General features: G+C 36.4%; 1 protein-coding gene across 4 annotated transcripts in view; it reads right to left on the reverse strand.

Annotated features, from left to right (window-relative positions):
- The window catches only part of SEC22A (SEC22 homolog A, vesicle trafficking protein), an 86,752-nt gene that overhangs the window by 62,583 nt on the left and 12,091 nt on the right, over positions 1-12,078 (reverse strand). For all 4 annotated transcript variants that reach the window (XM_058731165.1, XM_058731164.1, XM_058731162.1 and 1 more), the window contains 2 exons: positions 3,761-3,924; positions 2,442-2,636 (listed from right to left, as the gene is read on the reverse strand). In XM_058731165.1, coding sequence (XP_058587148.1) covers positions 2,442-2,636; positions 3,761-3,924 — 359 coding nt within the window. The remainder of the gene's footprint in view (positions 1-2,441; positions 2,637-3,760; positions 3,925-12,078) is intronic.

Below are 12,078 nucleotides of genomic sequence, written 5' to 3' on the forward strand. Positions count from 1 at the left end.
TGCTGATCTGCAAATGTCTTTATTTCACCTTACTTTTGAAAGATAGCTTTGCTGGCTGGGGTGCCTGGGTGGCTCAGTCAGTTGAATGGCCAACTCTCGATCTCAGCTCAGGTCATGATTTCACAGTTCGTAAGATTGAGCCCTGTTTCAGGTTCTGTGCTAAAAGCATGGAACTTGCTTGGGATTCTCGCTCTCCCTCTCTCTCTGCCTATCCCTTACTCACACACGTGCACTCTCTCTCAAAAACAATAAACAGCAACAACAAAAAGATAGCTTTGTCGTACATAGGATTCTTGACTGATAGTTTTTTTGTTCCTTTGAGCATTTTGAACATGCTGTCCTGTGACTTTCTGATCTCCACTGTTTCTGTTGAGAAGTCAGCTGTTAATCTCATTGGGGTTCCTTATAAGTGAAAAGTTGTTTTTCTCTTGCTGCCTTCAAGATTTTCTCATTGTCTTGGTCTTCCAGCATTTTGTTTTTGAGAGAGAGAGGGGATAAGCAGAGAAGAGGAGCAGAGGAAGGGAGAGAGAGAATCTTAAGCAGGCTGTGTGCTGAGTGTGGAGGTGGGTTTCAATCTTACAACCATGAGATCATGACCCAAGCTGAAATCGAGTCAGATGCTTAACCAACTGAGCCACCCAGGTGCTCTGGTCTTTCAGCATTTTTAATATTATTCATCTATTTGTGGATTTCTTGCATGGTTATCTGGAACTCATTGAACTTCCTGGAGGAGCACGTTTTTGAGTAAATTTCGAAACTTTTTAGCTATTATTTCTTCAAATACTGTTTCTGCTTCTTTATTTCTCTCCTCTCCTGGTTCTCCCATCATGCATATGTTGGTGTGCTTAAGTGCCCCATATTTTCCTGAGGTTCATTTTTCTTCATTCTTTTTTCTCTTTTCTTTAGATTAAATAATCTCTATTGATCTATCTTCAAGTCTGCTAATTCTTTCTTCTGCCAGTTCAAATCTACTCTTGAGCCCCACTAGTAAATTTTTTATTTCAGGTGTATTGTTCAATTCCAGAAATTCTTCCTGGTTCTTTTTCTTTAAAATTTCTATCTCTTGGGGTACCTGGGTGGTTCAGTCAGTTGGGCGTCCAACTTCGGCTCAGGTCATGATCTCACAGTCTGTGAGTTCCAGTCCCGCATCAGGCTCTGTGTTGACAGCTCAGAGCCTGGAGCCTGTTTCCGATTCTGTGTCTCCCTCTCTCTCTCTGTCCCTCTCCCACTTAAACTCTGTCTCTCTCAAAAATAAATAAACATTAAAAAAATTTTTTTATATTTCTATCTCTTTATTGATATTGTCTATTTGATATAACATCATTGTTATACCTTCCTTACTTCTTTAGTCATAATTTCCTTTAGTTCTTTGAACATAGTTAAAATGCCTACTCCGAAGTCTTTGTTAAATCTGACATCTGATTAGTCTCACAGGCAGTTTCTATTGCCTGCTTTTTTCCCCTAGTATATGGATTATACTTTCCTCTTCCTCTGCATGTCTTATAATTTTTTGTTGGAAACTGGGCATTTTAGAAAACCCTGAATTGTAACAACTCTGAATACTGATCCACCTCCTCTCTCCTGGTCTGTTTTCTGGTCTGTTTCCTGAGTGGATTATTTTAGTGAAATGTGCATCCCTCTTTCTCCCATAATTTGTATTAATCAGCCCAAGAAATGTTGTGTTCATTCCTGAATGCCACATTTGAAGAATACTAACAAACTAAAGCACATGCAGAGGAAACTTCCAGGTTCGGAAGGTTTTAAAATGTCACAGGCCAAAAGGCTAAAGAAACTGATTATATATGAGTTGATCTTACTAATAGGATAGAAAGGAGACAGAGTTGCTGATTTCAAAGTTCTGAAGTGATTTTCTGGTATAGCTAAAAAGCAAGGAAAAGTCACAGAACTTAGACAAACAGGTCAATATTACAGGGAACAGACTTTAGCTCAAAATATAATGAAGAATTTTTTAAACAAGAAATTCAACAATGGCACAAGCTGCCTTATACAACAATGAGGTTTCCATTTTTAAGCAGAAGTTTTCAATCTGTCACAACTGTTAAGGATGGTATTTCTTATTTGGAAGAGGAGGTTTAAGTAGATGATCCCATTTTCTGTGGTAGTCAAGAAATCTGGCCTTGAATGTACTCAGTTTGACATAATGCAAAGCACTTTACATGTACATTAACATATTACAATTATTCATCTCTAGAAAAACTTTAGAGTTCATCTGAGATTGCTATTTAAAAGTATTTTCCTGATTAGTCACATATCTGGTGGATTACTGTATGAAACACTGGGAAAAAGAATTACTTTAAATGTCTATACTCTCTCAGGTACTTGCTTTAAAATATTAGGAAAAAAGTAATTCATTTTCAAGAGTTATTCAGTTCTTATTAAAGTTTGTTTTTTTAATGAAATAATTGAGATCCATAACTCACCAGAAGAAATCTTACCAGCACCTTTATAGTCAACAGAAAATGCAGATGTGACTCCATTGGCTGACCCCAGTTCACACATGGATATTTGATAAGGGGGCCTCAGCTTGATTTCCATCTGCATGTCAGACAGATTTATCTTTGTTGAAAGAGACCTGGGATTATTATATCGCTGCTTGGTCCTCTGAATGAAGTTATCTATGTAAAATAAAAAATAAATTTCCTTGCAGTCATTTGTTTATTAAATAAAGTGTGTGAGAGTGTGATGTTAATGGAGTAAATTCTGCAGATAAACAGTTTAATTTGTTATCAAAAACTATTCAGTTTGTCATGGAATATTCTAATATTATTTGTGTTTAATGGTTAATATATCATGGGGTCATCCATTTTTCACTCTAGAAATTAATAATTATAAATAAAATAATAATTTAAAATAATGACTGTGAGACCATTTCTACTATTATATCCACTTCACAGAATTATTTTAAATTTTTAAAAAAAAAACAAAAACAGCTTTCTTTAATTTTAGATCAGTCTTAATTTCTATAGGGTTTCATATCTCATAAAATATAAAGTTTATCAGTATTTACCAATTGTAATTACATAAGAACATACACTGTAAATTGTATGTTCTTACGAACCTGTTTTCTTATTTACTGCTTACACCATTAGAATGTATGTTTTGAAGAAATAAATTTAATAAAAGACATTTTCGAAATATCTTCCAATTTTACTTTCATATTTACAAGTTGGTTTTACTTCTTTTCCTCCTACACCAGGAGTCAAGTAAACTAATGCCCATGGGCCAAATCAAGCCTGCTGTTTATGTAAATAAAGTTTTATTGGAATATATACTCATTCATTTATGTATTGCCTATGGCTGCTTTCAAGCTACAATGGCAGGGCTGAGTAGTTGTGACAGAGACCATATGGTCTTTAAAGCTTAAAATATGTACTATCTGGTACTTTCCAGCAAATGTTTGCCAACCTCCATTCTACATTAAGCAGACTATAAAAGATTATCACATAAACACAGAACTCTGAATCTCTGGCTTATAAATTTCTCATTGAAAAATTGTCCTCTGGGATTAATTCTGTGTGTCAATAATCACAATCCTCTCCACAGCTCAGACACAATTTTTTCTAATAGGCACCTACATGAAGAAGTTCCCATAATTTATAGACCCTCTGTCAAATTATTCTATCAAAAGCAAGGTAGCAGAATTTTCTGAGTTTTTCCCCTGGCCCCCAGTATTATATGAAAAATAGCTTATGACTGGATGGAGACAGGACAATGAAAAGGAAAAAAATCAGGCCCTTACCAAATTCAATGAAACAGTATGGTCTGACAGCAGTATTTGTCTTCATCATGTTATAAGTAGTAATGAACTCCTTCTGAAGCTCATCCAGGAAAGAGAAGGCCAGAACATTTGGGTAATTTTCAGTGCACAACATCATGTAGCTCACTCCCAGAGAGCTAATAAAACTACAGTGTAAAAAACATTGGTTTTAAAATTTCAAATTAAATCAAAGTAATTCGTTGCTTCAAAAGACTGGTTCTATACACCGTAAACTGCTGCTACAGTGGCAATGAAGATATTAACATTCATTATATATTCTAGCAAAAAAAATTAAAGAAACCAAAATATAATTCTACTTTCAGTTGCAGTTAAAAACAGTAAACCAAAAAAATGTAATTGTACCTAAAGATAGACACACACTATAATTCTAACACTTCAGTCATTTAACATTGGGGGTAGAAAGCCGGGGAAAGAATATACAAATATGCAAGGGTTACACATAGCTTAAGGTTTAACTATTCAACCTAGTGGAACCTAATACTGTTCGAATCAAGAACTCTAGAGATTCCGATTAAAGTTATGGACACTCTCCTCAGATGTGCAAACAACACAAAACTTGGCACACAATTTCAGGGTGGTCACTGAGCTTCTGAAGTCATCCAGTGACTCCACAATCAAATGTTCTACTTCACATCATAATGAATTATGAACCACAGGGTAAATAAGAGTAATTTATGAGTTTATAACAACAACAAATAAAATAAATAGGGTAGAAAGGAGAACTCTTGCTTACAGCAGAATGCTGAGCACCAACTAGTAAATGTGGAGGTAGTGCTAGAACTGGAAAAATCAGCATTTTGCACCAACACAGTAGGGCAAGGAAGGACAATCAATGAATGCTGAATCTAGGGGGAAATTTTGGTGAGGGGTAGGAAATTTTGCATGGTTTTAAAATGTCTTCCCATTGATTGCTTATTTGTTGCAAGGGGAAAATATTTATTATACAGCAGACACTAGACAACATCTTGACTGAGTATTCCAACATTACTAATGATGGGCAGATGGACCTCCTGTGCCTTTAGGTGTGATATCCTCAGAAAGACATATCAGCTACGTAGTATTAAATGTGTATATGTAATGTATGTATATGATATAGATCTATATGTATCATATATATACTTATATGATATACATATACATATATGATACATATAGATCTATATCATATATATACATATATATGATACATATATATCTATCTATATATATCTCTCTCTCTATATATATATAGTATGTAGTATTCTAGCCAAGAACGCATAATCTGAATCTAATCATGAAAGAATATCAAGATTCTATTTAAAAGGGGGGGGCCTATAGTCTTTAAAATTTTCAATGTTATAAAAAAGACATAAAGACTATGTAAATGTTTCTGATCAAAAGCTAAAGAGACACAACTAAATGCAATAGGGTTAGGTAACCCTAATCTGGATCCTGTGCCAGGGCAGGAGTGGGGAAAGGGGGTTGGGGGAAGGAATGCTATAAAGGACATGCCGGGTCAACTGATAAAAATGGAAGGCAGGCAGTAAAGTGTGGTATCTCTGATACTAGAGCTGATACCTGTACCGTAGTTAAGTAGAAGTGTATCCCTAATCTTAGAAAATACACTTAGAAGTTAGGAATAAAGGGACATGGTATTTTAAGTTTATCTCAAATGACTTAGACAAAGATAAGTCAGATAAATAGGTAGGCAGATAAAAACAATAAAGTAAATGGACTAAAATGTTAACAAAAGGTAAATCTGGAAATAGGTATTATTTGTGTTATTCTTATTTATACAACTTTTCTGTAAATTTGAAATTATTTCTAAGTTAAATTTTTTTAAAATGTCTACTTTAAGCACTGAAATGTTCAAATTAGCCATGTTCTACTGAAAACAAAAATTTCTAAAGTGTACGACCCCCTACAATAAGCAGAGAATGGGATACAAATTAACCCTTCTTAGTGAGTCAATTTAACATTCTTTAATAGTACTGTTCAGTGTAACTCATCTAGATCAGGGGCAGCAAACAGAGCATAAAGGCTGTACCCCCCCCCCCCCGCCCACTCCTGCGAAAAACACTGTTAATCTATCACAGTAATCTTTACTGCCAAACCCTGATCCATATGGGAGTCCTCCTACCTTCTTTTTTCTCTAATAATGTAGAAGCAGAATTTATTTTAAATTTATATTTATAGAATAAATATGTTCAAGTAACTCAAATTTTTAAAAACTGAAAATGAAATACGGTATTTAAAGTGTTTTATCACTACTACCTCCACCCAAAGATACCCAGTTCTCTATCCCTCAAGCAATTCATGTTATTTTTTTAAGATTTTTTTTTTTAAGTAATCTCCACACCCAAACAACATGGGGCTCGAACTTACGCTCCAAAGATCAAGAGCCACATGTTCCACCAACCACACCAGCCAGGTGCCCCAACTCATATTATTATTAAATTCTTAAGTATCCTTCAGTGAGAGTTCATGCATATACAGTTTCCTCCCTCCCTCCCCTGCACCCTCTCTTAAAAGACCATCCCATGCAGCCAAATGATGTGGAGTTGGCACCTATTAATCATCTATGATTAATGGCATGGGATATACCACTGGAAAAATTGTGCTCATCTTCTACTACTGGAATAACCTGGAATTCCCTTCTGAAGTTCACTTAACACCATCATTTGATGCACTGTTTTTCAAACTGCAACTGTTACTGTTATAAGGTCATAAAGTTAGTGTAGTAAACTACATATTTTCTTTCAAATTGAAATAGCAGGGGCACCTGGGTGGCTCAGTTGGTTAAGCGGCCGACTTCGGCTCAGGTCATGATCTCACGGTCCATGAGTTCGAGCCCCGCGTCGGGCTCTGTGCTGACAGCTCAGAGCCTGGAGCCTGTTTCAGATTCTGCGTCTCCCTCTCTCTGACCCTCCCCCGTTCATGCTCTGTCTCTCCCTGTCTCAAAAATAAATAAAAACGTTTAAAAAAAAAATTTAAAAAGAAAAAAAAATTGAAATAGCACATAACAGAAAATATTGGAATGCGCATTGCTTCAAAGAAGTTTTTAGTTTCTTATTTTTATATAATGTTCAAAAACTAAAATTATCTCTTCTTATGGATCAGTCAAAAAAGTTTAGCCATACACATTGCATTTTTCTATGAAATAACGAAATCAAAGGACAAAGTATTTTTTCCCCAAGCAATTTTCTCTTCCCAAAAAATCTTCACTATCATTATTAAAATTCTTTGACATGTCACTAGCATTCAAATAAATGCCCCAGTAACCTGAATTGGGATAAAAACACAATGATGATTGGCTTCCCCATACTCAGAACACCCAAGTAGCTAACTAGGAATTGCTTCATTATCCTCCAAAAATAGGACTTCATTTTTTTGTGTTATGGTAAAATTTTACTGTATTTCTATATTAATAATAAAGTGAACCACAGACACATACATGACAGTTTATCCCAAACGGTTTCTCTTGCTTGCGCTAACTAGAGAATTACTTGTAAAATAAAAGAAAGCCTCTGTTTTTAAGATTTTATGTCAGCATTTTCAGAGAGTCCTTCTTCCCAAGCCTTTATTTTACTATAATTATAGGATATTCTCTGAAAAGGCTACAAAGTGCTCTATAATATTATGGCTTTTCATAGTGAATTTACTATTACGTTATTGTTTTTCTTTGAAATGCACAGCCAGTTTTCCAACAGTACATACAAATCTTCTGTTATCAAAAGATTTTTTCTGGCTTTTTCAACTATCATGGGGACAAATTCAAAGACTCCTACCCTTTCACGGATAACTCCTCATATGATATAGTCTAAAATGACTACAGGCATGTCAGTTTGTGCAAGCTTTAGTATGTCCATCAGGTTCATTTGGCTCACATTTTACAAACAATCTGGCTGTTGCCTTTCTGCCTTGAGGAGAAAGAAGATTAGTAGTAACAGCAGCAGATATAGTTTACTGACCATTTAGTCTGAACCAGGCCCTTTGCTAAGTGCTTTATATATGTACTTGATTTAATTTCATTCTCACAGTAAAGGGACATCACTATCTCCATTTTACAGATGGTGAAACAGAGGCTCAGAGATGTTTAGTAGCTTACCCAGGGCCACAACAACCATTAAGAAGCACAGCAGGGACGAACTTAGTTCTAACTCCAAAGCCTACATTCTTTCCCAATGCAACACTAACTTCCCTCTGTTACAGATGAGCCAATTATATGCCAACTCACCAACTTTTTTTTCATGTTTTCAAGCTACAAATCAATCTCTATTTTCCCCCCTAATTAAAAGTAATGAATCTTAAGGATTTGGGAACTTGTATTACAAGGATATTCAGGAAGCCCTGCCAACTTCTCTACTTCCTGTGCAACTCCACTCCTCCCTCTCTGCATTCCAGCCACACTAGTGTCATTTCAGATCCAAGGGATACCAAACCTACTCCCGGTCCTCCAACTTCCAACCTGAGAAACTTCATGAATTCTGTCTTCCCTACTTGCAATGCTCCCAACCCAACCCCGTCTCTATCATGGCTCCAATTCTGATATGGTTGATCCTATTCATCATTCTTGGACTTAAAGACCCTCCCAGAGCACACAATCTAAATGGATCGCACCCTTATGGTTGTATCATAGCAGTTGTTATTTTTCTCCATGTAACTAGCCCAGTTTGTAATTAGATATTCATATGTTTATTTGTTGTAATGTCTCTTTCACTAATATCTATGCTCCATAAGAGCAGAGATAATTTCTGTAGGGTTCACCACTGTATTCTTAGCAACTAGAATATTTGGTGTCTAGGATACAATAAGTGCTCAATAAATTAGTGAATATATGAGTGCAAAGATGACGTCACTCATTCACTCATTTACACACTAATTTGTTCAACATATTGTGCACATATAATTGTACAGCCCAGCCGTGTCTACACAAAGTATCTACATAAAGCAGAAGCTCAATAAATATTTGAGTAAATTTTACAGAACAGAGTACAACTTCACCTCCTCTTCCAGTGTTCCAAGAAGGCTCTAGGGTTCAGGTCAGTGAATTTTCAACATTCCCCTAAAGACAGAGATGTTCTCAGATACCATGCAGAATTACTCATCTACAGATGGCTATACATATCTGTTAGATAGGTCTACTCTCCTCTTATCATGAACATTACTAATACACACACACACACACCAAAATTTTTCCTGTCAACACCCTGAGCACAATTTTTAAATTGCCATTGTTTTCTTCCTACTTTGCTCTAATTTCTTTTTTACTTCCCTTCTATTTCTGGGCTTTGGTACCAATGCGGTTTGGTCTTTAGAGCAACTGTCCTTCTTCTGGCCAAGGAATTTATCCATGCTCATTACATCTTTGGTTCCTCCCCCCAACAGTAGGAACTTCTTTAGGGCCTTCTAGGATCAAGTGTGTCTTAAACAGGTAAGGCTGACAGAAAAGTTGAAACTGCAGATAAGGCGTATTTACCCCTTTCAATCACTTCATTAAAAAGCTAATTCTGTCATGTATCCAAGCAGGCCATACCTCAAGTGATTTCTAAAATCCAATAAAATAAGCAGTTTTAAACATTAAGCATTTTCTAGTATCTGATTTTATTTATGAACTGTCAAAGAAATTTTACACATCACCAATGAAACACTGACATTATTAGGACAACTGTGGCCTGATGTACCAAAGTAAACAATGAGTGAAAGCAACGGTCTTCCCCACAGCAAATACAAAGCACCTCTCATGCATATGTCTAGCATTCTACTCTACAGACTCTGATTTCAAAGACCAAATCTCCGCCTGCCAGGCACTTGCAATAAGGTGCTGTAAATGCACTTAAAACAACAACATACAAAACAAGAAAATAAAACTGCATTTTGTAGCATGCTAAATGACAATGTATACAGCAAACTATTAATAAATTGAGCCAGTAATAATTAACATTTGTATTCCCTACAATGGTACGTACCATTGTACCATTACACAAAGAAAATCTGTCAATCCTTTGTAGCCTCATTTGCCCTGGGAATAGCTTTCATGGGTGAAGAAAAGTTCTCCAGAAGGACATGCCATCTCTAATCTGTTAAAATTGCTAAGTGTAAGTTTATTATTTTTTAAACTTTATACACACACACACACACACACACACACACACATATATATATATGTTTTTAAAGTAATCTCAAAAATAAATAAATAAATAAAGTAATTTCTACACCCACCATGGGGGTGAAATTCATAGCTCCAGGATCTTGACTTGCATGCTCCACCGACTGATCCAGCCAGGCATCCCAAGAAAATTATTATCTTTGAAACAGAACCTTTCATGCTGAATTCCATTCCCTAAAATAAAGCACTTAAACTTTTAAATATAAGAATAAGTTGGACACTATGAAAGTGAGTATAACTTACAGATTTTATTATCACCAAATATGCCTAATAGGAAATAAAGTGAAAGCAAGACTGTGCCATCACTGGGCGAGCAGAAAGAACCAGAAAGAAAACTCAGTAACACTGAGTGTCTCCCATGTGCAGCATTCTACCAGGAACTTCTTTTCTCACTTAGGCCTCTCTTATGTGGCAAACTTTCAATTATCCTCCACTGGTGGAGAGATAAATTATGAATACATTATCCAATGAATAAAAGACCCATTTAGGGGCACCTGCGTGGCTCAGTCAATTGAGCATCCAACTTCGGCTCAGGTCATGATCTCGGCTCATGGGTTCAAGCCCCACACTGGGGTCTGTGCTGACAGCTCAGAGCTTGGAGCCTGCTTCGGATTCTGCATCTCCCTCTCTCTTTCTACACCTCTGTCTCTGTCTCTCAAAAATAAATAAACATTAAAAAAAAATTTTTTTAAAGACCCATTTAGGGGCGCCTGGGTGGCTCAGTCAGTTGAGCGTCCGACTCTGGCTCAGGTCATGATCTCACGGTCTGTGAGTTCGAGCCCCACGTCAGGCTTTGTGCTGACAGCTCAGAGCCTGGAGCCTACTTCGGATTCTGTGTTTCCCTCTCTCTCTGACCCTTCCCCGTTCATGCTCTGTCTCTCTCTGTCTCAAAAATAAACATTAAAAAAAATTTTTAAAAAGACCCATTTAGTCACTAATTTTAAACCCATTATGTAAGAAAATATTTATTAATATGCAGCATGCCAGGTGACAGCAACTTATAACAGTAAGCAAAACGAGAATCAGAGAATTTTAAGTGGGCAAAGGATTACACCATCCAAACCTTGGATGAAACAAACAGCAAGAAAAATCTGCCTATGAAGTCCCTCATTTTCTTTTCTGCAGAGTTAATCTATCCCTTGATTCATGCTCTCCCACTAACTCTAACACCTTCACACCACAAAGAATGAAATCTTGACTTTTTAAGATAATCAATCAAAGGTAATCCCTCATTTACCTCTCAGTGGTATCCCAAAACTTTATGGCACCTAGAACTCATTTTTCCACAAAAACTGTATTGTAAGAGAAATGAGGTTCCAAAACCAGTTCATAAAAGCCTACTTAACATGTATGTGGTTGAAAAGCTGTTTTATATATATATATATTAAATATATATATATTAATATATATATATATATATTTTGAGAGAGAAAGAAAAAGAGAGAGAGAGAGAGAGAGAGAGAGAGAGAGAGAGAGAGAGAGAGAGAACACTAACAGGGATGGGGCAGAGAGAGAGAAGAGAGAGAATCCCAAGCAGGCTCCACACCATCAGCACAGAGCTCAATGTGAGGCTCAATCTTATGAACTACGAGATCATGACCTGAGCCAAAATCAAGAGCCAAACGCTTAACTGATGGAGCCACCCAGGCACCCCATGGCTCATCAATTTTAGACTTCATACATACTCTATTCCTCATTATTTCTCAACCAAAAACAGGAGGGGGGAGGATAAGTTTCACTTAATTCTCTTCCCTAGTTAATTGTTCTCTCCATAAAAAGTAAAAAGAATTAGGAGAGTTACACATGCACCTTATAAAGACAGAGGTTAAAGGTAAAGGGAGGCAATTCTTTTACCAGAGTATAATGTGAATGCTGAAGCTAAAAGACTATGGTTCATATATACCATTTATTGGCTTTCTGACTGTGATTAAGTTTCTTAAGTCCCTAAGTCTGTTTCCTCATCTGTAAAAAAGCAGTGGTAGTACTACAATGGCTATCTGTCCAACAACCCTTCTCTCCTTCCCTTTGGGGAATTCTCTCCAGCTCTACTACCTATTCTATATGACTTTGGTAAAGCTGTTCATCCAAAGGGTGGACATGTATCCAGGATCCAACCAAAAGTACCTCAGCC

The sequence above is a fragment of the Neofelis nebulosa genome, chromosome 5 (genome assembly GCF_028018385.1).
Source record: "Neofelis nebulosa isolate mNeoNeb1 chromosome 5, mNeoNeb1.pri, whole genome shotgun sequence".
NCBI classification, from domain to species: domain Eukaryota; kingdom Metazoa; phylum Chordata; class Mammalia; order Carnivora; family Felidae; genus Neofelis; species Neofelis nebulosa.